General features: G+C 39.7%; 1 protein-coding gene across 2 annotated transcripts in view; it reads right to left on the bottom strand.

Annotated features, from left to right (window-relative positions):
• Positions 1-1,896: 1,896 nt before the first annotated feature.
• The window catches only part of elfn1a (extracellular leucine-rich repeat and fibronectin type III domain containing 1a), a 75,657-nt gene continuing 50,126 nt past the window's right edge, over positions 1,897-27,427 (bottom strand). For both annotated transcript variants that reach the window (XM_023957446.2, XM_078950980.1), the window contains exon 3: positions 1,897-7,090. In XM_023957446.2, the coding sequence (XP_023813214.1) occupies positions 4,364-6,730 (2,367 nt within the window). In that variant the 5' untranslated portion in view covers positions 6,731-7,090 and the 3' untranslated portion in view covers positions 1,897-4,363. The remainder of the gene's footprint in view (positions 7,091-27,427) is intronic.

Genomic DNA, 27,427 nt, shown 5'->3' with positions numbered 1-27,427 from the left:
CTGCCAGATCTTCACACTGCGCTTGTCTCTCAAATCGCTCAAATCGCTGGACCTCAGATTGCATCTATACCACTGACTTAACACTGAAACTGTCCGCTGCTGCCACACAAATCGCGTTCGATGTGAAAGCATCTTAACCCTAACCCATAATGCCAAACTTAACCCTTCTTCTGGGTCCTTCATGCAGCCAAGAAAAAAGTACAGCTTTGGCCGCACGTATTTGGAAAATTACGTGTGAATAGACACTTTCTTTATGGCATTTCATTTTATTTGCTGTGCAGTTTAATTCAGCAATCTGCATGTGCTAGTATCAAATCAATTCTAATTATAAACTCCCTTTAATTATAATGCAATTCAAAGCATTTTTTACATGGGCTTATTTTATTACACAGCAGGGTCTGGTACACACATTTTTTTGTCATTCTGCACATTTTTCAAAAAGTATTGATTTGGAACCAAAAATATGCCAATTTTCTATATCACTAAAGATACAATTTTGTGATTGGAGACTATCAGGCGGTGTTGATTATGCCCCCCCCCCCTTTTGTCGAGTTGTTCACTCATGCCAGACACAGCTTACAGAAATGGGGGATCAAGGGCGGGGCTACTCAGCACAGCACTAAGGGCCACGCCCTTGTAGAGTAAATTTTAGAAACAGCGGCTTCAGATAGACATGAAATATGGCTTTTTTAGACATAGAGGTTGTGGGATTTCGGTAAAAAACTTCATAATCATAATTAAAACACCACTGAAAACGTTTTTATTGATAAAAAAAAAGGCTTATGGGGACTTTAAACCAGAGGAATGTCAGAACTCAATGTTGGAAAAATCCAACATCCAAAATAAATATCTCATGACCATTATTTTGAAAAACTTTGAGTTTTTGAGCCACATGATACATTTTTTTTTGTTTATCTCTCTTAAGCGTCTGCTGTTGCTTTACGCAGCTGTTTGTTTTTGGACCACTGTCTTGAACTCTTTGTTTATCAGTATCTTGGGGCCGTTAGTGACAAGGACGGTCCATGTCACCTTGGCGGGATCATAACTTGACATGGCAGGTGGCTTGTTATAGAAAAATGTCTTTGACAAAGGAGTGATCATGATGCAAAGTTTTCAGCTTTCCATTTTGACAGGAACCTTTGACATGATCGATGGGATAAATACACAATTCGTTTCCGCATTATTATTCTGTTGTGATTCATTGATGTCACTTTAAGAAAAATGACATTGTGCTCCTCACCCTTTCAGCTGAAATGACTAAAATAAAAACCCCATGCAAAAATAAAAGAGGGAAGTGAACAAGAATTGATCTCAAACTTGCCTTTTTCCAGTCCGGGGCCTCTCCCACTCCTCTCCTTAGCCATCATTTTTGAACCTTGTTACTTTGCACGGAAATATGTCTGTGTTTTGATACAGCCAGAGCAGGATACTTTTAAGCGTCTCTGAGGCAACAGGAGCTTTTAAAAAGTCAGCCGGTCATGCCAGTGATGGAGAGCAGACTGAAAATGAGCACTTACACATTTCATTTCATCAGAGACTGAGGGTTTTTTCTTGAGGGGGCCTAGTGGCACTCAGTGGTATTGCAAACAAATCTCCTTGTCCACTGGCTTCATTTGAGGAAAATAGAGACAAAAAATAGAGTATTTTTCCCAATTAACATGGATAATCAATTTTCAACATAATATAATGCAGTTTACATAATTTATACATGGGCATTTTTTGCATGGATAACCTTCATTTCATTCTTTTATGTTAGAACGTGTTCTTTCAAGAAAAGAAAAAAAGGTTTTATGCCAACTTTCAAGGCCTAATTGTGTTTTTTTTTTCAAACAATTACAAGGTATGCAAACAAATCATACTTCATAAAAAAGAAAAAAAGTTAACTCTTATCTGATCTTATGTGCACCCTTGACTTTATTTCACAGTACTTTTTCCGAAAGCAGATAACATAGCATTAGGAAATGAATAAAAAACACAATATTGTGCTCTTGTTTGTTTTTGATGCACTTGAACATCAACTGTTGATTCTTCTAAAGGTATTCTCAATATTTAAACTCTTATTAGACACAGAAGTGCTACAATATGCAGTATAAAAACATGTCGGTAAATAGCTAAATGAACTTAAACCCTGACAGCTCTCAGAAAACTGTGAAATGCATTTATAAAAGTAACAAATGGAGTCTGAATGACAGTAACAATATGATAAAAAAAAAAGAAAAAAAAGAAATTTACACTTTTACACAAATTCCAAAATCTTAAGGCGGTTGAAATATTAAGTTAAACGACCCAGTTAAATAATAACAAAGTGCTTACATGGAAAATCCACAACAGGCTCATGATTTGCCATAAATGGAAAATAACAGCATCATAACAGTCTGACTTAATGTTACGATGTCACAAATATTTCAAAATTGATTCCTAATTGTTTCTTGTTACACCTGCAGCAAAATCTTCATGAACTTTGTAATAGATATATTTGAAATCTCAGTCCCCTATTACTTTATTTTGTGACTGGTATACTTTATGTTCAGTTTAGATGGAAATGGTAATAAATTTAGAATTATCTGAAGCAGCTCAGTTTAAGCATGAACCATTTGAACAAAAAAGCCATTTTCCAACAGCTTACATGTGAATAAATCTAACTCTACTGAAAGGAAAACTCCAAAATGAAGACTTGTTGACAATTGGAGATAAATTGAGCCTGTTTTTCTACAATGGCGGCCTGTGTTTTCCTTTCTTTACTTTTTGACTGCAAGGTTTGTCTTTCCCAAAAACCTTAATAGATTTTACGAGAAAACCCTAAAAAAAGAATAAAACAACTCTACATGTCAGTTTGGCCATCGAAAAGTCTTTTCTTTCCTATTTAGCCTCCATTTAGATAGATGTGATGAAACATCATGAGCCTGGTTGGAGTAAAAAATAAAAAAGTTACAAAAACAAACAAACATATCAAGATATACAAAATCACAGCCAGTAAGTCAGAAGATTCAGTGTCACATTCTCAATTTTAACTCTAGCATGTTTAATAATTATCTGTGTATTTAGCTTTCATAATTTACAAAAAAGGTTCAACAGCCTAAGCGGATAAAAATAACATATAACCTCTCAGCAAACGACAAGGCCCATCTGGATAACAAACTACCTTCTGTTATTTATTAGTTTACATATTATGCAATATAATACACTGGAAGAAAGAAAACCAAAACAAAACACAGTTGTTAATTGCAAGAAATAAATGATTTCTTTTGAAAATGTACATAAAAGCTGCCGTAGACAGATCGGAATATGTATTGAATACATTCATCCATCGGGCTCCCCTGCAGGGTAGAACAGCTGTACCTGAAATCAACAATTGACAAAGAACAGCTGCCTTCCCTTTGAAATACTCAAGATTAATAGTAGGCTTTTATGTCATATCCTGTGTTTGGATACTTTCAAACTATCTTGTGAGGAAAGGTCTGAAAAAAACAAAATGCAAGTAAATCTGTGTGAGTCCCCCTTTTTGTTTGTGTGATCTTCAGATCTTGCAGGGATTTTGTAAACATTTCAGTTATTCTCTACTTTGGTTCTAGAAAACAGTTTGTGCAACCGTCGGAACAGATGCTCACCACTGCATGATTTATGCTGCACTTTAGTCAGCAGGAAGTCCATCAGGATCCATCCGGTGAAGTACGCACAGTGTGATTCAGGGGTCTTAGAACCGAATCCGTTTGAATCGTGTCAAACCGTTAACAAAACAAAAGGACACACAACAGGTGGCGACGGTTTAAAATGACAAATGTTGCGACAGGTTTAAAATAGACTCGCCCTTCCACAGCAAACAAACAAGATAACCTATATGAACAGCGCTCTGTTTGATAAACCTGATTCATCCATTAACAATTCACCATTTACACAGCAAACATTTCAAATATAGAAAGCCATATCTGTACATAGTTATGAATTAAATATATGCAAGGGGGAGGGAAAAAGTGTTTTGTTGAAATGGGTCCAGATAGTTCTCAAAAAATATTGAGGTGCCAGTATCTTCGTAGAGTAGTTCCATTGTACACAACAGCAAATCCACTGTCACAGGACTTGGCCATGCGATACCCAAAACCTATTATCCATATAACATATATTTATATATATATTATTATTATTATTATTATTTCTCAACAAATTTCTCCTGGTGAATTCTTTACACTATGTGAAAAATTCAAAGAATCTTCACCCCATTTTCTTCACAGTCAAGAGAGAATGCGATACGCGCGAGTGACTAGCTGATTATAACATGAAAGTATCCACTGATTTAGTTGTCAGAGATGAGGTTCATGTGTCATTTCAACAAAATAAAAGTCCATTTTAAAAACACCTAAATGGGTTATGATTTATTTTGAGCTGAAACTCCTTTCCAGTAGTCTAAAATGTCATGCAGGTCCTCGTCCTTTGCAAACTGGACTTTCTTTCGCAGTGCATGGCCAGCAGCCATGTACTCCTCATCTTTATGGCGTTTTCGGTGGAGTCTGAAGCGCTCCCAGATGCTGTGTGAGGGTTTGCAGTAGTATTCAGGACTGGAGGAGTAGCTTAGATTGTGATACTGAGACGGCATTTGGGAAAATGCTAAGTCTCTGGAGCGGGAGTGAGTGAGAGGATCCAATAACTTGTGGCTGTCGGGGCCTTCCAGTTCTTCTATCTGAGCATCGGGGTATGAGTGCCTGTGCTCACCGTACTGGCGGATCTTCTCTGCCTCAGCCCTGAGGATGGCAGCAGCTGGTGTTACAGTGAGGATGGTCTCTCCAGTTGGGGAAGCTTTTTCTATGTACTTGGATTCAGAGCGATAAGGCCTTGGACTTCTCATGGGTCCTCCTGTGGCAGTGCTGGGTCTCTTAGGAGAGACATCGGAACTTCGATGCCTCTGCAGAGAGTGGTGGTAGCTATCTTTATAAACTGGGGATAAAAGACCAGATTTATTCTGAGGGTGCTCTGATATTAGGACAAGTTGAGGTTCTGCGGTAGACACAGCTCCAGATTTAACCCCCTGAAATGAAGTGGATTCAGACTTAAGGGCATCTATGCAGTTGTTAATGATCTGATTGACTTTATCTACCTCTTTTGCAATTGTTGAAATTTCAGCTACTGATCCTTGACTGTTCCCGGCCATTCCCAGATCACACTCTCTACGCTCGTGGTGATCCATACTTCTGACATCCATGTAGTTTCCCTTGATCATTTTCGGAGTCTCACTTATCTCCTGGAATTTATACTGCTCCATTTCACCAGTAGATGGTAAGTATGGCATTCTTCCCATGCTTTCCCCGGCCAATAACTGCTTTTGCGACATTCGAGAAATAGTCCCACCTTCCAGTTCTTGACCATACTTTAGTTCCATTATATTTTTCTTTAGGCTGCCTTCTTTTTTGTGCTTTTCTTCTTGCTGGCGCTTTCTTCGCAGGCAGTAATAAACAACCCCAAGAAAAATGACCATACTAAAGAGGCAACCTAAAATTGTCATAATGTAGTGAGTAGCAGTTGCAGGATTTACAATTCTTTCTTTTCCATTCCGAGGGTTTGTAGAAACAATTAGGCAGGTGTGATTGTGTCTTAGAGAATTGCGTATTGAAACGATGCAGTATGTGTAGTTTATGTGTGGTTTCAGGTTTTTTAGCTCAATGTCCTCCTTTTTGTCTTTCAGGTTTTGAATATCTGTGAAAAAGCTGTTGTTGTACAGAGCCAGGATGTACATCTTTTTGTATGGATCAGGAATCTGAATAGTAATTGTTGCCCCTGCTTTTGTTATTTCCTTCAGTTCCATCTTAAGTTTTCCTTGCACCTCGTTTTCCGTGGTACTAACAGTAATGTCCTCTGGTTCGGTGCCTGACGGACATTCATCCATCCCACAAAGCGTTGAGTCGGGTGGCATTGTTGTGGACTCGATAGAAATAGAGATGAATGGTGTCACATAGTCATCGGTACACACAGTTTTCAGCATGTGGAGGGCATTTCGGTACGTTGGGTTGTTGGGATTCTGGCTCAGTAAACTGTATCCTGAGACGCCAGGTGGGGAGTCGCACACCATTCGCTCGTTGGTACGGTTTGGGAAAATTGAGAGCCATTTCACAAATCCCAGTAACTCACAGGAGCAGTTGAAAGGGTTGGTGTACAGCTCACAGGTGGTTAGTTTAGTTAAACTGGTAAAGGTGGACCCATCCAACTGCTGGATGCGATTCATGGAGAGATCGATGTTCTCGATGTTTGGGCACTCCCAAAAGGCATTAGGTGTCACAGTCTCAATCAGGTTTGCCTGGAGGTAGAGGTACTGCAGCTTTCCCAGACCCCGGAGAATCCCCTCTGTCAGGTTCCGTAGCTTGTTGAAGCCCATTTGAAGTACTTGTAGGTTAAACTGAGCAGAGAAGGCCCCATCCTCTATGTAGGAAATTTCATTCTTGGTCAAGTTCAGGTAGGTTAAGTTGGCAAAGCGGCTAAGGGCAGAATAATGGATACTTTTTATTTTGTTTTCGTTAAGACGAAGGTCTACGATGGTGCTGTTGATATGCTGTGGGATGGCCTCAAATGGTGGTTGGTTTTGGCTACAAATTGCAAGCCAGACAAAGCCCTTTTCTCCCTCGATTAACCAGCAGTCTCCATTCACTCTCCCAACATGAGTCAGATATACAATAGTTACAGACCAAAACAAGGCACTCATCACCATGCCTGAGCTGCAGGCCATCGGTGCGTCTTTGAAAGTCATGTGCAGGGCCAAAAAGTGTCAAAGGAGGGCAATGCCACTGTTTCAAAACCTTTTAAGGGTCCTTGTCAAAAAATCAGCTGGATGTTCAGCTGCTCTCAGGGCCAGAAACAGTCCTTTTATTTGTCGCTGCTGCATTGATGGATGATTGAGGATGTATATAGTCCTGAAGCATCAACAGATAAATGTGGGGTATCTCTTCTTGGTTTGTTTCATTGAGACTTGTGGCAATGTTCAAAAACAGATTCTTCCACTTTAGCTTGTGCCTTTTTTCCCTTTAGAAGTAGACCTCATCAAACAGCATCATCTTGGTGATTCTGTCAGTTCCCTCCTCACTGTGACTCATGTGCACAGAAGATCAACCTGAAACACAGAAACAAGACAAAATCAATCTTAAGCGCAAAGCTGATGTTAGATGCAGCTTAAGCACATACATTTTGCTGAAATTGTAGATTTTCCGATTTGGATTTATTTTAAATCCTTTACGTTTTTGCCTCACCGGTTGGTTGTTCACGGTTTAAAAGATGTGTGAACTCCCAGTAGTATTTAGGTACTTAAAAAAACTGCTTGCCAATTACAACTGAACAGGTAATGGGAAGGAGGCTCTTTGTTTTCACATCATTAACCTGAAGACTTCCAGAGGAGAGAACAATGTTGAGAAACAGCATTAAAATCACATGTACCGCATCTTGCTAAGTGACAGTCAGATTAATATATTTAGCATCCTCTTTCTATAAAAGGAAACAATTTGTGTTCATTGCACAGCATCAATAAAGCAGAAATTCTATAGAATGTAAGGGAAAGAGACAAAAAAAGGTTACAAAATGGTGAAAAAGTGCAAACTGAAACTATTTAGTGTGGTTTATGTGATAAAAACCACTACAGCAGTATTAAAAGATAAATTGGTGTATATAGAAAAGCATCCAACTGTGATGTAGACCTGCTCTTGTCTGTTCTTTTCAAGTTATCTCAAAAGAGATCACTGAATGTTCTTACAAGAAACTAACAAGCTGCAAATAATAATAAATAAATAAACTATTAAATCTACAATTTAGCCCATTACAACTCCAACTTATTTTTATTTGGTATTATTACTGCACTACAAAAAACAGACTATCTTCTGCAGCCGTGGATTATACATCACTATGTGGTGTTTAAATTTGACTAACATGCTTTATTTTTGCTTTAAGGAAGTTGCTGTGGGGAGATTTGTGCTCCAATGCAAATTTCCTGATTCCTAACATGATATATACATGGGAAGGTGTGTCCAAACTTTTGGTCTGTACTGTATAACAGTCCACATAGTTTTAAACTTCACGACTCAAGTGTTGCTATAGAGAGAGGTTGGAAATTACTGCTTGGTGCCCATGGTATGCCATTGGACAGTTGTTAAGAATAACAAGACATTTCAATCTGGCAAATAAATTTGATATGCACCAAAGAGGCGCCTTCACGTAAATACTGTGTGGATATGTTTACAGAAAAGACATTTTGTTCTAATGCTAGAAGGATGTTTTACATGAATGATCTGGGTCTCTGCGACGCTTGGCGCTCATGTCATCCAAGCACTAAGGGGTTCACCTTTTTTTCTCCAGTTCACCATTCACAATCTCGTTTAGATTATTTATTAGTCAGTAACTCCCTTTTGAAAGAAATTAAAAGTTCCAACATTCATCCAATTATTATCAGTGACCATGCACCAGTTTCTGTTACTATTTCAAGGGAAGTACCCAGACCCTCGGGTTCAACCTGGAGGTTTAATACGTCTCTGTTAAAAGACCAGGAATTTATTGAATTCTTTAAAAAAGAGTGGGCAACCTTCTTAGAATTCAACGATACTTCTGAAATATCACCAAGTATTCTTTGGGAAGCAGCAAAAGCAGTCATGAGAGGGAAAATCATCTCTTATTCAACGCATAAAAAACGCAAGGAGAAAGCAGATTTATTAGAATTAGGAAATAAAATAAAAACTCTGGAGACTGCTTATGCTGCTTCTGCACAGGAACACATACTGGGCGACATGAAAAATTTAAAGCTGCAGTTAAATGACATCATCAATAAACAAACACAATTCCAGATACAAAGGCTTCGACTGGAAAGATATGAAAACTCAAATAAATCTGGCAAATTTCTAGCTAATCAGCTTAAAATTAATAAAGAAAAATCAACAATCACTTCGATTATGGACCAAACAGGGAATGTCACCCATGACCCGGTAAAAATTAATAATGCGTTTAAAGACTTTTATCAAAACTTATACACTCCACAGATCAATCCATCAGAACAAAGCATCAACTCATTTCTCAACAATATAAACCTGCCCAAGTTAAACGAAGATCAAATCACAAATTTAGACTCTCCGCTCTCGTTGTCTGAGCTTCATGAAGCTCTGTTACTTATGCCTAATGGTAAAGCACCAGGACCTGACGGCTTTCCTGCAGAGTTTTATAAGGAATTCTGGGAACAACTGGCACCAACGTTTTATAAAACGGTAAAATTTATCAATGAAAGCCAATCTCTACCACCTAACATGAACTCTGCCAACATTATCCTTCTTCTAAAACCAGACAAAGACCCCACGAGTCCTTCAAGCTATCGCCCCATTTCTTTAATTAATGCAGATGTAAAAATTATCTGCAAAGCACTAGCACAGAGAATAGAAAAAGTCACTCCTCACATAATTGACTTTGATCAAACTGGATTCATCAAAGGCAGACACTCGGATGACAATGTCCGCAGACTCGTTAACATAATAGACTTTGCCACCATCAAAAACCAGGAAATGACTATACTATCACTGGATGCTGAAAAAGCCTTTGATAGAGTAAATTGGAAGTTCCTCATTGCTGCCCTCCATAAGTTTGGGTTTGGAGAATCATTCATCAATTGGATCAAAATATTATATCACAACCCCAATGCATCAGTTAGAACTAATAAACAGACTTCCAACAGGTTTTTTCTTGGAAGAGGAACTAGACAGGGTTGCCCACTCTCCCCCTCTCTTTTTGCAATATTTATCGAGCCTCTAGCTGCAGCAATAAGACAGAACGAGAGTATTAAAGGAATTAAAACCAAACACAGCCATCATAAAATTAGTCTCTATGCAGATGACATATTACTGTTTTTAAGTAATATACATTCTGTAAATGAAACGGCAACAATCATTAATGAATTCTCTTCTATATCAGACTATTCCATTAATTGGAATAAATCTGTTTTATTACCACTGAACAGTAATGCGGAGCAAGGACTCACAATACCAGTTAAATCAGGCAATATAAAATATCTAGGTATTTATTTTTCCCCCAAAATATCAGAACTGGTGCTGCTAAACTACACCCCATTACTGAAAAACATACAGGACGATCTAACACGCTGGACCAACCTGCCTTTGTCCCTTATGGGCAAGGTAGCCACGGTTAAAATGAAAATCTTACCCAAAGTTAATTATCTCTTCTCAATGATTCCCACACAACCGCCATTAAAATGGTTCAAAACATTAGACTCATCCATATCAAGCTTTCTATGGAACAATAAACCTGCAAGAATTAGTCTAAAAACTTTAAAATCTGCAAAAAGCTGTGGAGGATTAGAATTACCTAACTTCCACAATTACTTTCTTGCAAATAGATTACAATACATCTTAAAATGGTTAAAAAATAATCCCGAAACCAACTCATGGTTAGACTTGGAACAGGCGTTATGTGGAAAGATCAACCTGTCAGATCTTCCATTTATTAGTCAAATAGTTAAAAAACAGGATTGTTTCAAAAGTATTAATATAAATGCCACTTTAACAGCCTGGTGGGAATTTCTCAAAATATCAAAATCATCAATTCAACCGTGCAAAATGACACCCATCTGGAACAACCCAGACATCCTCATAAACAAAAAAATTATCCACTTCCCAGCTTGGCAAGCAGGGGGCATAAAACAACTAGAGCACATAATTATTGATAGAAGATTCATAACTCCCCAGGAACTTCAAGACAAACATGGAATATATAACTTCTTGGAATATCAGCAACTTAAATCAATTATTACTAAAAAGTTTAAATACAGAGACAACGATTTAGAGCTACCAGATGTAGTTACGACTCTGATCAATTTCTCAATGAATAAAACTCTCTCCAAAATATACAAACTTTTATGTAATTTAGATAACAATATTTCACTTCCGACAACAAAATGGGATGCGGATTTGAGCATCAGCACAGATGAAAGTTTTTGGTCAGAACTTTGTCTAAACACCTTCAAAATGACAAAAAATCCAAATCTGCAGCTAATCCATTTCAAAACTCTTCACAGAATTTACTACACTGGACAGAGGATGTTCAAGATGGGTCTCAGTAACTCAGACATTTGTCAGCACTGTGACAGTAATCTACCCGACAATTACATGCATGCACTATGGTTCTGCACGCCTGTCCAGGCTCTCTGGCAGCAGGTATGTGCCGATCTATCAGTCTGGCTTAAGGTTTCAATCACAGCTTCACCGTCACTTTGTGTGCTTGGTGACATGAGTGCCATCGATGTAGAAGGAGGATTAGGCTCTATCATTTTCATAACTCTTTGCATTGCTAAAAAAACTATTTTAATAAATTGGAAAAGCAAAAAAAATATAAATATAAGTCAACACAGAAATCTGCTGCTTGATCATATCAGCTTGGAAAAAATGTCAGCCCAAAGTTCAACTAACTTTGAAAGAATTCGGTCTCTCTGGTCTCCCATAGCTAACTCCGTGACTTAGGGGGTGGGGGGGGCATGGTCGTCGCTGCTCCTTGCCCTTCTGCCGTGGGCCGGGGTGGGGGTCGGGGCCTCCGGTGCCTGGCCGGGGGTGGTGGGGGCTCCGTTGGTCGGGGGGTCGGGTCCGGCGCCTGGGTGGGGCGGCCTGGGGCGCTGCGTGGTCCTCTGGGCTTGGGTGTGGGGGTGCGTGGTGGGGGGGTGGGGTGGTGGTCTGGCTTGGCTTGGGGGGGTGGTCCCTTTGCCTGTGCTGGGGGGGGTTGGCGGGGGGCGCTGCTCAGGGGGGGGGCCCAGCGGCGCTGGATGGGCTTCCCGTCTACACCTGGGGCTGGGATCGGCCCTTCCCTGGCTCTGGGGCGGGACGGGACAACCCTCTTGGGGCCCCCGGTCGCTCTGGGTGTCATCCGCTTCGGCTGCGGGGTCTGGGGGTGGGGTGGGGTGGGGGTCTTGTCGGCCCTGTCCTGTGGGGGGGCATTCTGGGGGAGGGGGGGGGGGGGCACTATTGGTACGGGGCAGGGGGGGTTGACGGGTCGGGGTCTCCGCTGAGGCCATCGGCGGTTTCCCCGGCCGGTTGGCTGCCTCGGTCCCGTCGAGGCCTGACCAGAGCTCTTCTAGGGCCGGCGTTTGGGGGTGGGGGCCTGGGCTTGCTCCGGAGGGGGCCGGCGCTTTCTGGCTCCCCTCTCTCTGTGTGGGGGTGGTGGTGCTGGGCCTGGGGTGTCTGCGCCTCCGGGGGTGGGGCCCCGGGGCTGGGTGGGCCTGGCCCCCTTGCTGGGGGGGGGCGGGGGACGGCTGTTTGACCACCGGGGGACAGTCTATCATCTGTCCCCAACTTACCCCCTTCCTCATATAACCTCATAATAGGGTGAGGGGGTGGGGGGCTTAGCCTGCGATGAGCCTTGGGGGGGGGGTTTACTAGGCAGTGACCCCCCTCCTGTGGTTGCCGTATGGAGTGGGCCCCCCCTCTTTCGGTTTTATTTGCACCTTAGACATGCAGGGCCCTTGGTAGGGGGGGTGCTTGGACATCACTGCCAGCAAGCAGCGGATGTCCTCCTAGCACCCTACCCGCCAATTTTAACCGCACCTTAGACATTTAGGGCCCCTTGGTGGGGAGGGTGAGGGGACGTCACTGTGAGTAATCAGGAGACGTCCCCTTAGTGCCCTACCCGCCAATTTTAACCGCACCCCCCTTAGTACACACACCCCTCCCCCCTCAATATACACATCCCAACATAAACACACACACATGCACACACACACTCTCTCAAACACACACACACGCACACACATTTTGCAAGGAAGGTGGGACCTAGGACCATCTGTCCCCTGCCTCTTCCCTGGTGGGGGGTACGGGCCCCTTTGCAACGGCGGCTGTGTCCCCGGGGTGCCGGCTTCCTGGGCCCGGCGGTGCTCTCTCCGCGCGGTGGGGGGGTTCACATTACATCTGAGCCGGGGGTGTTCGTGTCCCTGGGGGGTGGGTTCTGGTCCTTGCTCCTGAGTGCTGGGCCCCGCCAAATTTCCAACTGTGGCCGAGCCTGGTCGGGCCATATTTACAACACCCCTTGTGGGCCCTCTTTTTTCCCCGGGGTTCCCCCCTTCTGGGCGGGGGCGGCGGGCCCCTGCCTTGCTCCTCCCTGGACCAACCGTGGGCCGGGCGGATGGCTGCCTGGAGTGCGGAGTGGGTCTCCCTTGGGGGGTCCTGGCTCGTACCTGGGGTTGGGGCGGGGGGATGCCCGGAACTCCTGGGTGGTGGTGGGGTGCTCGTCTGGGGCTGTGGGCGTCCTTCTCCGGTGGGGCCCTGCGTTGGGTTCTCCCGGCGCGGTGGGGGGGCTGCTCTCCTGGTTGGGCTGGGGCGGCGCCCTCTTTCCCTCCGTGCCTCCCTGCTCTCTGGCTCTGGGGGCCTTGCGGCGGCCCTGCTGGCCCTGGCCTGGGTGGCGGGCTTGGTCGCCCGGGCGGCGGTTGTTCCCTGCCGGTTCCCGTGTGGGGTCTTGGGGTGGGGATGGCTGGGCACTCTCCCTCCTTCTTTTCACGTTCCACCATCCATTTTAGAAGAACATAAACACTCACCTGAGCACAGGTGTTAGCTCAACAGACTGAATGACTGAAATATTTCACACTAGTTGGTTTTAAGGCATAAGTATGCGTGTGAACACTATCTGTTTTGTGTACATGTCGACAGGTGGACATTTTTGCAACTAACAGGTGTGTTTATAACATTTGAGTGTGTGTGTGGACAGGCTCCGCCCTTTTTTTTTTTTTTGTTTGTTTTTTTTTACATTTGAACCTTACCATAATGATTAACAACCAGTAAACTTGTTGCTTTATGCTGCTTCATGGTCTTATCCCCCTTCCCCTCCTATTATCACCCCCTACCCCCCCTCTCTCTAACGTCCCTCTCTCTTCTTCCCCTCTTTCCTTTTCCGTCCGGTCCAACACCAAAGATTTTCAGACATGTTTGAAATTAATAAAGTTTGGCCTCAATTACAAAAGGGGTTTATTCAGACATACCTTTGGTTTGTCTGAAGATTAATAACCCCTCTTGTTAAAGTAAAATATGTCCAACCCAAGAGGCCCTCAGCTCTCATCTGTCTGCCTAGCTGTTGGACAGGACAAGTTAAAAAAAAAAAAAAAAAAAAAAAAAAAAAAATAGAAGGATGTTTTACCTCAAAGCTTTTCAAAATAAAAGACCACAGCGTACTGACTGGTTTCAATGTTGAGATCATTGACAGCGAACCTTTCATTTTTAAATAAGATCTTTCAGAAGCAGCCATACTCTGAAAGGTTTATAATGTTTAATGGTTTAGTGCAACAAATAGAGATTTAATATATGAATAAAAATAGATTAAACAGACCATGACTCGTTAAGGAACTTACATGAAGTCTCTTTACTGTGAGAAAATCTTAGGTAAACATAAGAAGATGTTAATTTGATATTAGGACCTGACTCACAACAGGGGTAATCACACTGCTAGAGGAGAATAAATGTGACAGTTGATGGCAGAGAGAATATACTTCAAATGGAAACTAGAGTTGCCACAGAGAATCTAAAGACCACTCCTGCTGTCATATGACCTTTGTGTGAGTTTAGCACATTACAGTCTCACTCGTGTTGTGGTTTTGCCCGACTCTGTCTCAGATAAGGCAGTGTTTGTTTCTGCCTTGGAGTCTAATCCTCAATTTGCAGTCCTTGTTTGTTCATTAGCAGGATCAACCTCTGACCACCAACAGCTCTGTGGTCAGCAAACAGATGAAGACAATGACAGAGATTTTTCACGCCCACACTTTTTGAATTTGGACAGTTATGTTTGTATGGCACACAAGTTTTTTACTTTTATCATTTGTCATATGGATGTTGCCCGACCTGGTATTTGTTTTTTTTATTGTTGCTGAATAGCAAAGAACATTTTTGGAGTAAAAAATAAAAAAAAAGAGAAAAGAAAAGAAAGAAATGCGTGGCCATTCTAGTGCATGTTATCCACTTCCAGTCATTCAGCTCTGAATCATAGCCAACAAAAAACAGGGATAATGCCATATGCTGATAAAATTACTCTTGAACATGGGTTTTATAATTTCAGGCTTTGCATGCTTCACATAGATCTTAGTTTGCCTTGAGGGTGAGATTATTTGCCCATTCAGACTTATAGAGCCGTTTTCGTGCTCATTACTCTGTACATCCATTATAAACAGGGAAACTGATGTGTATATTGACAACTCAAACAGCTTCTAAGCTACCCACTGTTAATATTTAGTTTATAAAAGTATGTATGTTTTGGAAAAACTAATAATTCATTTCTCAGTTTTGATCAGGGTTAATCCGGTTCAAAACCGTGCAGCTATGGCCTTCGTGAACGCACATACTTGTTCAAATCAAAGTGCAACAAAATGTAGTTTAGAAATGTAAACAAGAAGTTGTTTTGATGGACAGAAGTGCAGTTCTCCTTGGTGCACACTGCGCGAATAAATGATCTGCAACAAAGCTTAGATAATCAAGTAAAAGCTCTGGTCAGCCTTTAAAGCATAGATAAAGTGCGAGGAATAAATGCTGTGTTGAGCACTGCAACAGAATGCCAAAGGCTGTCATTACAAAACCACCTTCATGATTACAAAAGAGCAGTGGCAGAGGAGCACTAAAGAAAAGAACAGTCTCAAAGCCCTGGGAGGAAAGAGGTTCCAAATCAAATGTTCCATGAAATGAATATGAAAAAAATACCGCTCTGCAGAATATCCATACAGGCGAGAGATCTTTAAGAGGAGAAAACGGTCTTCTTAGTTTTCCGTCTATGACCTTTATTGCAAATACCACACGGCAGAGACTGGGCCCATCTGACCTGGCCTCTGCTCACTCACAGCGTGACATCGGTGTAAGATGCTTTTAGCCATTAAATGGAAACTTAAGCTTGGCCTGAAAGGTCCAACCAAATTAGAATTGTCTTTCTTATCCATACTAAAGATGGCTTACAGAAAAGGCCCTTTTTTTGCTGGTCATAATGGCTTGCAATTAATTATTGAAAGAACTGTTTTTGCACTTGGGTCCCAGTGAATTCAGAGCAAGTGCCAACAAAAACAACGCCTGCAGTGTTAAGTTGTTGTGGGATAAACACAGCAGCCAGCTACATTAAAATTAATTTTCAAGAGTTTCACTTTCATGCAAATCACACCATACTGTAAAGTCAGATCTCAAAGTTAGCCTAGGGCAGTCTTTGTACGTGTTGCCATGTGAAAGCTTAGGTCTTTTTTTCCACAACAGAAACTCTTTCAATAACGGCAGCAATCTGTACGGTCCAGTGCTGGGCCTCTGCGGAGCCGTCCAGAACACCTAAGGCATCGGAGCTGGGTGCACACCCCTATCAGGCGCAGACAGCCCCTGCATGGACTGTTTTCCATTTATGCTTTATGAGTTGGGCAATTATAGTTTTTCCTTTGTTGCGGCTAAACTTTTAAAACCATTCTCTTAAAACAAGGATTAAAACATATTTTGGAGGTTTCATTGAGCCCTTTCCAACTTTCAAACATGAAAACTCCTATCTTAAGCATTTTGGAGAAACTTGCTAAATTTTCCTTGGGAACAAAATAAGTAGAACTTCTCGTAAAGTTGAGTACAGAAAAATGTTTATCAATGGCTTGTCTCTTTGCACAAAAACTTAAAGAGTGGCTTCTATGGCTCATATTCTCAGGGGTGCTGCTCCACTGACAGAGCCAGTGCTTCAAGGCAATTGTTGACTGACTCTCCAGAAGGCCACAGGGAAAAAAGCGGATCAAAAAATGTTGCCCATTTTTCCCAACAAAGAGTTCAGTGTTGTCTGTCAGTCACTCCCCTTTATTGAGTGAAGTTGTCCAAATTGAGGCACTTAGATTCAAAACAAGACAGTTTTAAATAACTACTTTAATCAAAAGATTTCTGAGCAGGTTAAAGCACCTCTGTTGGGTTGTGCTTTGAGATTGTTGAGCTGCCTTCTTCTCAGACGATCCTCCTAATCCAAACCAATAAATGCTCTTCATTTAACGTCCTTTGAAATGCGAGCATTTCCGAGACTTGGAGGGGTAAAAAAAAGAAGTAAAAAATGGGGGACTTAGAATACGAGAACAAATTGAGTTAAAATGGAGCGGCTACTCTTGGGGACAGAAATGCAGCATTCATAGAGGAACTAGACCGAAGTGGGTCTAGAGAAAAAAAGGGGGTCATGCAGTTTGAAGTTACAAAAGAGGACATTAACCTCATTTATTAATTATTATGGGAATAATGTTTGGAAAATAATTGATGGGTCGATTAAAGACCTACTTCTTGGGGTTCCATCGTGAAGAATTGTTTGTTTCTATGAGTTGCAAGTAAATATAGTTATTTTTTGTTTGTAGGTGAGAAATTACTATCTCTAAACACATTCACTGTTCTTTTTTTTTTCATTTTACATGATTTAATTAAAGCTCTACAACGCATTTTAAGTGATAGAGTCAGAAGAAACTTCCACTTCATCCAAAATAATTTTGGGAAAGGATTGTCTTGGAAAAGGAAAATGCAGGGCCTTGAGGAATGACTTTGTGATGAAATGGGAATAATGGGAGTCATATATCTTATCTTATCTTGCACTGGGAAAGGTTTCAAGGTAATGCTGGTTGAAAAGTCAGTGTTGTGGTGGATTTCCTATAGGTCAGCAAAATTATTTTATTTCCTTGCAAATCAAACTAATTCAATGCCACAAGAAATTGATCATAAACACCAAAAGGACACTTTTCATCGGAGTGGGTCTTTAAGAATCTTTTCTTTACTTGTCCTCCTTTGGCATTTTATTGGCCACTGTTGAATTTTGCCTGGATCTTTTACTTTCAATGAAAAACATGCTGTTTCCAAACTAAAATTTTTTAACAAGATAAATTTATTTGCAGAATATAACAAATGTAAACACTCTTTGATGTTATTTGTGCACATAAAAAAAAAGAAAAATCAATTCTGGTTTGATTAAAGCAAGCCGTTGAAAACTATTAAAATCCCCTGCCTTAAGGCAGAATTTTCCAGCTGACTTTCAATTGAAGTTTGCGATACCCCAAGCAGTAAAGTCAAAAGAAAAAGCGGGAATATGGCTAAACTTTTACTCTTGATAATTTCCTTTAATCCAGCCTTGCAAGCTTCTGAATGTTTTGCAGACATGAACATTTTATAAATAATCATACTGTTGCCAATTAGCGCTATTCCCTGCTAAGCAGCTTCAAATTTAGCACTGGAAAAAGAAAGTAATGCTGAAGTGTCGATTGATGTTAATTAATGCTGATGAAAGTTTAGTGCTAAATGTCAAAAAACAGTAGTTTCTCAGATGATTAAAACCTTAAGTGCAGAGGTTTGGCTGATGTACGTGTATCCTCTGGTACTTTAGACTTAAAACCACCTCTTCATCTACTTTTGCTCCCTCATCACTTAGTATTCCACACAGGTGACTTGGTAAAACTTTAAATGACTTGCTGGCCTGCCTTCTCTTGTAAATTCCCTGAATCTTTCACTATTGTTCTATAGTGTATCAAGATCCTTCAGCCGACTTACGGCCTTCTATGATTTAAGCTGAGCAAAGAAATCTCATTACAAACTAGAAGCTCTATGGCGGGTGACACCTCTTACAGAGATAAGTTATAAGGAAAAACATGTAATTACAGTAAAGCAATGAAATACCACAAAAAAATTGCAGGAAAAAAACAAAACAAAATTGTTTCAGGACCCACTCCAATGAAAAATGTGTTTTTATGGCATTCTTCTAATGATGGAGGACATATATTTAGAAAATTAAGCTCAGAATTGAAACAATTGTGTTTAAAAAACAAAGATTATTTGTGATTTAGATGCCGGCACCTGTTGCTCTACAACCCATCACCATTGAGTCGATACACGAGTACCTCGGAGTCTTTGCACAATGAATGTTCAACTACTTTTTATGCTCTTTTTCTTGTTTTCTATTGGTATATTCTAACACTCATTTATTCTTTTAATGTGTGTTTTAAGCTACTGAGTGAGTGGTCTGATAGAGCAATAGACTGTCTTGTAATTTCCCCAAAGGTCCATAAAGTATTTATCTATCTAGCAATCTATTGCTAGAAAATAAACCGGGTTGGCCCCCTGCTCTGCTTCGCTCTGCAACAAAAGGGGAAGAAGGAGCGGAGTTGCTCAGCACCAACAGTCCCCCCCACAACTCAGAGGCAAATTTTTAATGATCTACTAACACTGAGCAGAAACTATGAGCTAGAAAATGACAGGATTTTTTTCATTTTAGCTATAATGGCATATTAATGAATAAAAACTTCTGGGAATGCTTTTAAAATAGATCAAAAGATGATGGGAGTGGGATTTAAAGAATGTTGAATTTTCACGATACTCTATAGCCTTTTCTTATAAGTATGCAGTGATCTGTGTAAAATTGACTAACACAACCATGCCTTTCAAACAATCCACCTGAGAAAGTATCCAACTGTAAATAGTTAATTCAATTTAATCAGGATTAAACGTGATTTATTATTAAAAAAAAAAAAAAACACCTGCAGGTGTAAATTAAATTTTCCAAGCCATCAAGTGACCATCAACTTGTCAGATTTTTTTCTTTCTTGCCCTCTGAGCCAGAGCGTCTGCCAGCGGCGGTTCTGCACCTGCTGACTCATAGCATTTCCGTATGAATCAGGTGCTCCTGCTCTGCCCTCAACACAGCTGAAAGTTTCAGAAATTTCACAGCCGAGGAGGTTTTAAATGAACCAGAAAAAATGTGGAGGGCTTAACTCCATAATAATTTTAATATCTGATGGCTGGCAAAATGATAAAGTTCACACATATGCTGACAAAACCAGCGATAAGACAACCATCCTTATCTTTGTCAATTTATATGCCATGCTTTGCCAAGGTATCACCACCAATTAACCTTCACAAAGACACTGGAGCTAATTCAATTACACTGGACTGCAGGACTGTGTGTCTGACTGACAGTTCATCCTGCCTGTGTGTTCTGATTGACAGGCTGCGAACAGGAGCGTTCCCTGTGCTGAATGTTTATATCTGTCTGACCCAATAAGACTATCTGACACATTTAGGAAGTGGGTGTTATCGCTTTGAGATTGCCTTGCCAAAGACAATGCGAGATAGCTTTAACTTGAATAAATTACATGGAAATGGGCCGCTTTGTTCTCCTGAAAATTTTGCAGTTTTCCTTTTTTTGGGAGATAAAATTACGTAACAGACTCTGGAGATTTTCTCAGCTAAAACGGTTTTTCGGCAGGTGGTAACAGGAAAAAGTATGTTTATTCGGCCAGCAATCAAAAAGACTGTGATCTGATTTTATTACTTTTTTCTTCTATATTCACCTGACATCACAAAAGGCTGCTGCAGCTAGAGAAAGTGACGGGAGGTGTCTGCGCTCGCGAAGATGTTAGGAGGGTCGGGCTGATGCTGTTGCCATTTAATCCATCCACACCGAGTGCAGGACTGAAGGGTAACAGCGGGGTGGGAAATAGAAACAACCTCCTTGTGTGATAGCTTTGCTGCCAAAATGAAATAGTCTCTTCTTTGAAAAGAAAAGTTATTGTTCCTGACAGAGCAAATTCACTCAGGCTTAATATGAGGCAGAAGATGCAACGGAGGGCTTGTTCTTGACTATCAGGGGAGTGAAAGGTATATCGCTGCTCCGCAGAAAGCCAAGTGTGGACTTCAAGGAGATCTCAACACAACATGACAGGTGTACTGCTGAGAGGGCTTTTATTCTTGTTAATCTAAAGGCTGTGCAGGCTAAAGGCCAACCAACTGATGGACATCAATGATGGTAAATAGAGGAAAGATCGGCAAGCTCTAGCATTTTTAAATGAAATTTGAAGAAACACATTTTGCCCTTTCATTCAACAGAAAAAAAGCAAGTTCCTGAGTTCTTTGTTAAATACATTTGGTTTTGCTTTAACGGCAAAAAAAAGCTCCCTTTTGTACTATGGCTAAACAAATCTGTTCATAGCAATTAAAGGAGAGGTACTCCACCCAGGTCTTATGGCCACTTTTAAATCCAACTTTAATCCTTTATGTATCAGTTTTTTTTTTCACCTCACATTTTTAAATCTTTCCTTGATATGGAGCCAAAACACACAGAATGGTATTGTGGTGTTTGTTTTTACAGGGTAAATGCAGTTTTTTCTCACTATGTCACGATTCACCTTTTGTGATTTTGCAGATTTTTTTTTTGCCATTTTGCATGCTTTTCTCTTCTCTTTTAGATAAAACACTGTGTTTTGCGTCCTGATTGGCCCTTGCAAGCAGATCATTAACCAGATCTTTGTTTTCGTTCTACAATACTGGATTTACTTTTTTATTTTATTTTACAAAGGTTTGAATTTTGCTAGTTTAAGCTAGAGAGAAAAGTGTGAAAATGGTAATTTCTCCTTGAGAAAAGTTTATAAAGTGTGTAGTCAGGCGTTTCACAGCCTTATAACATCCCTAACCCTACTTCATGGGTTATTTTTAGAACGTAACTCCTGCAACAAACGAGGGAACACTGTGCGTTCAGGGGTTTAATTACTATAGATACAATCATTTAACATTTTCTTATGGCTATATATATTTTAGGTAGCATGTTAAATCAATTGTTATGTCATACCCACAATGAAGGGCCAATTTCATGCTATGATGAGCCTTTCAGAGTTAACTATAGTCATATATCTGATGATACTTTGGCACACTAAATTAGAATTTCTTTATATAATATGAGTTGTTTTCTTGAGCTCATTTTCCTACCCGTAAGTAAGAGGACTCGATCTCTGAGGCACCGCCTTTCGCTTCTTGCGGGTGCCGCCCATTTCATGACGTCAACCTGGAGTCGGCCTCTGCAGTGTGTCACCCACAAAAACAAACAGCATCCAAACTTTTGCATAGATGGATGTTTATATTCTGGAGCCTTACAAAAAGTGTTTTGCCGATCACCGCTGGCTCTGTGGAGGAAGTGGGTGTGTGTTTTAGCCAGGGGGTGGTGCTGGCAGGGCAGACTCTTCCTGGAAGGGGTTGTTCCCCTTTCAGGAAGGGGCTGATGCTCATGGAGCAGGGTTGGAGAGGAATGCTTAGAAATGCAAGAATAGAGCAAAATACTCCTTTGGGGTTGTTTTTTGTTTGTTTGTGAAGAATTAACAATATAATACACTTTAAAGCCCAAAAATTTGATTTTGCATGATATAGGCCCTTTAACCTTTAAATGGAACCAGACTTAGTGGAGCAAATGACTTGTAAATCGATTGATTTAGGGTCTTCAACTTTGTTCTAGCTTTTCTAGAACCATAACAGTAGAATAACCCAAGGATCAAGATTAATCAAAATGCAAATTCTAGTCCATTTTCAGTAATGTTCCTTCCGAAAGAAAGAACCTCAGTTTTGAAATTGATTGTTCCATCACCCTAATGATCAAAGCATAAAATTGAGGCATACTGTTAATTTTTTTCCTTACATCTCTGAAGGTAATGCCCCTTTGAGGCGAATGTTTAATATTTCACAAAATTCATCTATTGTTCACCAACATTTGACCCTTGCACTCCAAATAAAGTGCTTGAAACGTAGCTGAGTTGACAAAGTTTTCCTTTTTACAGTTATGAAAGAGATTTGTTCGAAAGACTTCGGACTTCCCGTTTTTTACATTCAGTGAAACCTAAAACATGATGCAACGTTGAAAAATCTGGACAGCTTCCTTACTTGTGCAATTTGTCAAGTCTGAGTTTGTTTTTTGTTTTTTTAGATTCCTTTATGTCATGACTTTCAAAAAAAAAATGCATCAACCAGTGAGAACATTAACTACCACAGCACCCCAAAATTGATCACAACCTCTGTTTTAAACATACAAGAATCTCTCACTGAGTAATACATAAAAATATAAAGTCAATAAATGTCATCTGTGCAGTGGCCTTCAGGGGATTTGTAGCAGCTTTGACTATAATTCTTGGTGCAAAGTTGAGAGGCCATATAGGCAGATCTATCAAAAAGTGAGTAGATCCTTTATGTCACGCAATTAATCATTTGCTCAAATGTTTTTCTACCTTCACTGTGGCCTGTTGAAAAGACAGACAATAGACAAAAGATAATATTCCCCTGTCCACACACCGTCGAATGAATTCATATTTCTGTTCCAATTCCCAGTTTGAAAGGGACTTCTGTGAAGTATAATCAAAGCTGGAGGTTGTTAAAACACTCATGTAATTCCAGCCTTTAATAATGCAAAGTGTTTCATCACTGCTGTGTCCTAATCAGAATGGGAAAAGGCAGAGAGAACTATTTGAAAAAGAAATTCAGTTCTAATGGATCACAGATGCACGGCATTGATGTGTTACATTTTATAAGAAAGCAGATAAATGAGTGCGACTATTTATTAGAGTAGCATGATATCGAGCTTGAAAGGGGCACGTATTCAGAAGCTAACGGAATATTGTGAATGAGAGGAAATATGACAGATTCAGCTCATCAAGGCCAATGGGTTCAGCTGTGTTTTGGTTATGAAGCCAACACGCCTTCCTGCAAAGTCAATCAGCATCTTTTGTCAGATGCTCGTTCACATGACATGCACCTGATCCAACTCCATGCTGCTGTAAAACCCACAAAAACACCTAAAAGCAAGTCAACTCAGAGTAAAGTATGTAGTACTACTGCAGTCCTTTCAAATGAGATAATCATGTCTTGCTTGAAATCATGTTGGGTTAGTTTTTATATCTTTTAAGGTTAGCTTTAAACATATTTTCCCCCCGATTAGTTTCTTAATTTTTCTTATTTGAATTGAGATCAAACTATTTTTTCGTTTTGTTTTATGACTAAGATCAAATGTGTTAGTTTGCAAGGAAAATAAAAGTTGAGTTTCAATTATTTTACACTTGGATTGAAGAAACAGGTAAATGCACACAAAGTTGTCCATCAGCGAAGGAATTATAGGGTATTTTCAGTCCGCTAAATTGGTCTTTCTTATGTTTTTTGTTCAAAGATGAATATATTTGTGTATTTCATTTTTAATGTATTTTTCTGAAAAACGAAAAATATATATAGAAAATCATGGTCAAACAAAATAAATGCAGATGAAGAGGTTCTTCTTTCTTAGTATAAGGCAGATTTGAACATTTATGTATTTTTCTGGGGGGAAAAAACTAAGTTGTAAAAAGCTGTAGAGACCACAAGGGGCAGTACAGTATGGTCAAACTTCCTGGCACCCATGAGTCTGTCTCTACTGTGTAAAGGAAATACCACCATGACTTCTGTAGCTTCTCAAGATGTATGTTAAGTAGATTTTTGTCTAAAAATCAGTGACGTTTTTCATTCTAAAACTTCCCCAAGGTAGCTGTGGATGCAGTTTATTTTTTTCACAAACCCAACACAAACAAGAAAATAAGGTTTTTTAGAGTGCTCTAAAGCACAAAAAGTAGCTTGATAAAAAAATTAAAAATAATAAAAAGGAAATTGGCATAAAGCTATGCCTGATCACAAGCAAATACTTTTCTGGTGATGAATAAAGAAAGTCAAAAAAGCCTTCCTCCCACCTGTTGGTTCTCTGAAAATAGAACAGCAAACCCATCAAACTGCATGAAAACAGATTCTGTTGTTGCGTCATCCATCAGTAAAGACATCAGAAAAAAGTTTTAATTACCAGTCTGGAAAAGAGTAAAAGCAGTTAAAGCAGTAAAATGCATCCTCTATCGGTAGATTTATTCAATGTATGTTGAATTGCATTGGTTTAAATGGTTAAAGGGATTATTTATTAATTTAAAAAGAGAAAAAAAGTTAATCAATGTCATTAAGTACAAAGGGAATAATGACATTTTCCTTTAAAAGAAAAGTCTTGTTAGCCTAGAGGCAATTCCTTCCTATTTTCTGATTTGAATTCTGAAATGAATCTGTAATAGAATCAAACAGTAAACAAAAACAGGGCAGCTACATTCGGATAGACTTTGACTTTGCAGTGACTTTGACAGCTGATAAATCACCGGTCCAGTTTTGCAGTGTAATAACTGCCTCAAATTGAGTAAGTTTTCAAAGCATGCGAGACGAGACATTCTTTATGAAGCTTCCACCACAATCCTGACAAATTACCACCCAACGTGGACAGTCAGGCACTGATACTAATCTTTAAACCTGTTGAGATGCAATTATCAGCTTCAGTGCAATCTTTCAAAGGAAGTCAAGCGGCACAACAATAATGAAAAACACATCAATTTTGATGGAAGGGTCACTTCCTGTTAAACACAAATGCCCAAAGAAAGCAGGTTTTGATTAAAGTTTGAAGAAAATACACTTTTTTCTCCTCAGTTATTGGAGAATGAGGGTGGCATAACAAAGCACATAAGCTAATGAAACGAGCCCGAGCAAATGGTTTCTCTAATGATGCTGTGACAGTTTTCTCATTTGAGCAGACTGCTGTCTCGTCTTCTTGTCTTCCTGACCAAAGAGAGGCTCCCGATGGAACTAAGTGTCATTGAAAGACAGCATACCTGGCATTTTTCATTTCACTGCATTATAAAGAGAGAGTGATAAAATATTTACTTGCATCTGGATGACGGGGACAGATGATTACATGCTAATGTCTTGGTTGTTCATTCACTGGCAGTAAAACTTTCCGTATAAAAAGGAAATACTTGTATTATGTAAAGAAATAAAATGGGAAGCAAAACATGGTGGGCAGCTTTTAGAGGTGCAAACAAAAGCAGATGGTCAGAGATCCTTCTTTAAAGCTGAGTGGCTCGGGTTTTTAATCCTGTTCTGTAGGCGATAAACCAAAGCCTCGCTTAGCTCTTCTTTTTATGTCTGCACCACTATACCAGCTGTGCAGCACTGTGCTTTCAGGTGGTCTCTAACAGCCATCCGCGGCAACGCATCAATTCTAAAACCTCCGTTCATTTTTTCCCCCGCATAAATGCAAGGAAAATGAAGATTAGGAATATTTGTTTTACAGACAATAGTCTTGCATCTTTTATTTAACCTTAAAGGTTTTATCTTGACTACACAGCAGTGAAGAAATTTGAAATTCTATTCACTTTGCAGAGCAGAGATTGAATCTGCGATTTAACTGGCTGAAAGAAGGACAAAACTTGAGCCTGAGGAGGGTTTTGATTCACTTTTACATCTTAAATTTCGACTGAGACAAGAAACACTGGCTGTGTTGCATCGCTGAAGAAATGGCATGTAATAAGAGGGAAACACTGAGCTGTCAGGATATGAGAGAAGGATCCTGTCACAAGGAGAAAGGTGCCACAGTGTTTTATCAGTGGCATAGAAAAAAGTCATTAGGAGGTGTGTAGGCAATGGCCGAAAGCTGTCTGTCATAACAGTGGTGCCATGTTTAAACTCTGTTTATTTCTTCATGATTGGTTTTCATTTTAAAGCAAGAGCCTGGTGTCCAGAGACTTTGTTTTCTAAAAAAAAAATATATTTTTTTTTTGCAAAGGGAAGCAGAAAAAGATCGATGTAAAAACTTTTTTTTTGTTTGATTTTTACAGAGGCCCTGACGGGACATAGACGTAAAAAAAAAAAAAAAAAAAAAAAAAAAAAAAAAGGACTAGTCTGGTGCGCACCAAATACGAGGAACCAGTACTATTTCTTTTTACTTCTAGTTTCTAGTGCCCACCCGATACTATGTCAGAGCTACCAATACTATTTTATCATTTTTGTTTTTTGCTCTGTGTGCCTTTAGGGCTCCGTAGTCTTTGGTAAATCTCTTCACTGTACATCCATCTTCCAAGCATTAATCAACCCTTAGTCTGGGGCCTTATTGGGCTCTTTATCCTACTTTACAATTTGCTCTGATAAATTAACTTTGAAAATGTTTTTTATGGCAGTGCTTGATTTCCATCTTTTTAGTACAATACCAGCTTCTTTGTTAAAGATCATTTTCATTATATTGTACAATAAGTCAAAAATGAACCTGAAACTGTTCAACAAACACAATTCCGAGTTGTAAATATCATTTTTAACTGCAAAAATTTACATTCTTTATGTTTTCCATAACAAAGAACTAATGTGTAAAAACAAATTAAAAGGTATACAACCAGAAAACAAGGCAAAGACAAAGTCAAAACATTGCAAAAAATGTGGAAAATAAACAGGCAAGGCTCCACTAAACTATACATTGTTCGAAAGACTTATTTTATTTATTATTTATTATGTCTCATACCTTGACTTTGTTTTAAATAAGAAAAATTTCAAACAAATTTTTTTTTTTAAACGTGTTGAATGAAAGCAGTGCAAATGGGGGGGTCAATCATATGTCATAATAAACAACCGACGTGATTGGCAAACACACTGGAGAGTTCAGTGACTACTGAGGGTTAGTTGAAATTTAAATTTAAATTTAAATGCAACTTTAAGGTGTTTTACCAAATTGTGTATTTTATTAAAATAGTTTTATAAGTTCATTCATAAGGAAACAGAAAATTTAAACAAAAGTTGGCAATTTGTCATTATCAGTAGTAAAAACTGACCAAATTCAGAAGGAAAGTAAAAAC

The sequence above is a fragment of the Oryzias latipes genome, chromosome 8, assembly GCF_053564925.1.
Source record: "Oryzias latipes strain Hd-rR chromosome 8, Olatipes_Hd-rR_3.1".
Lineage (NCBI taxonomy): Eukaryota > Metazoa > Chordata > Actinopteri > Beloniformes > Adrianichthyidae > Oryzias > Oryzias latipes.
This window is presented reverse-complemented; position numbering and strand designations above follow the sequence as displayed.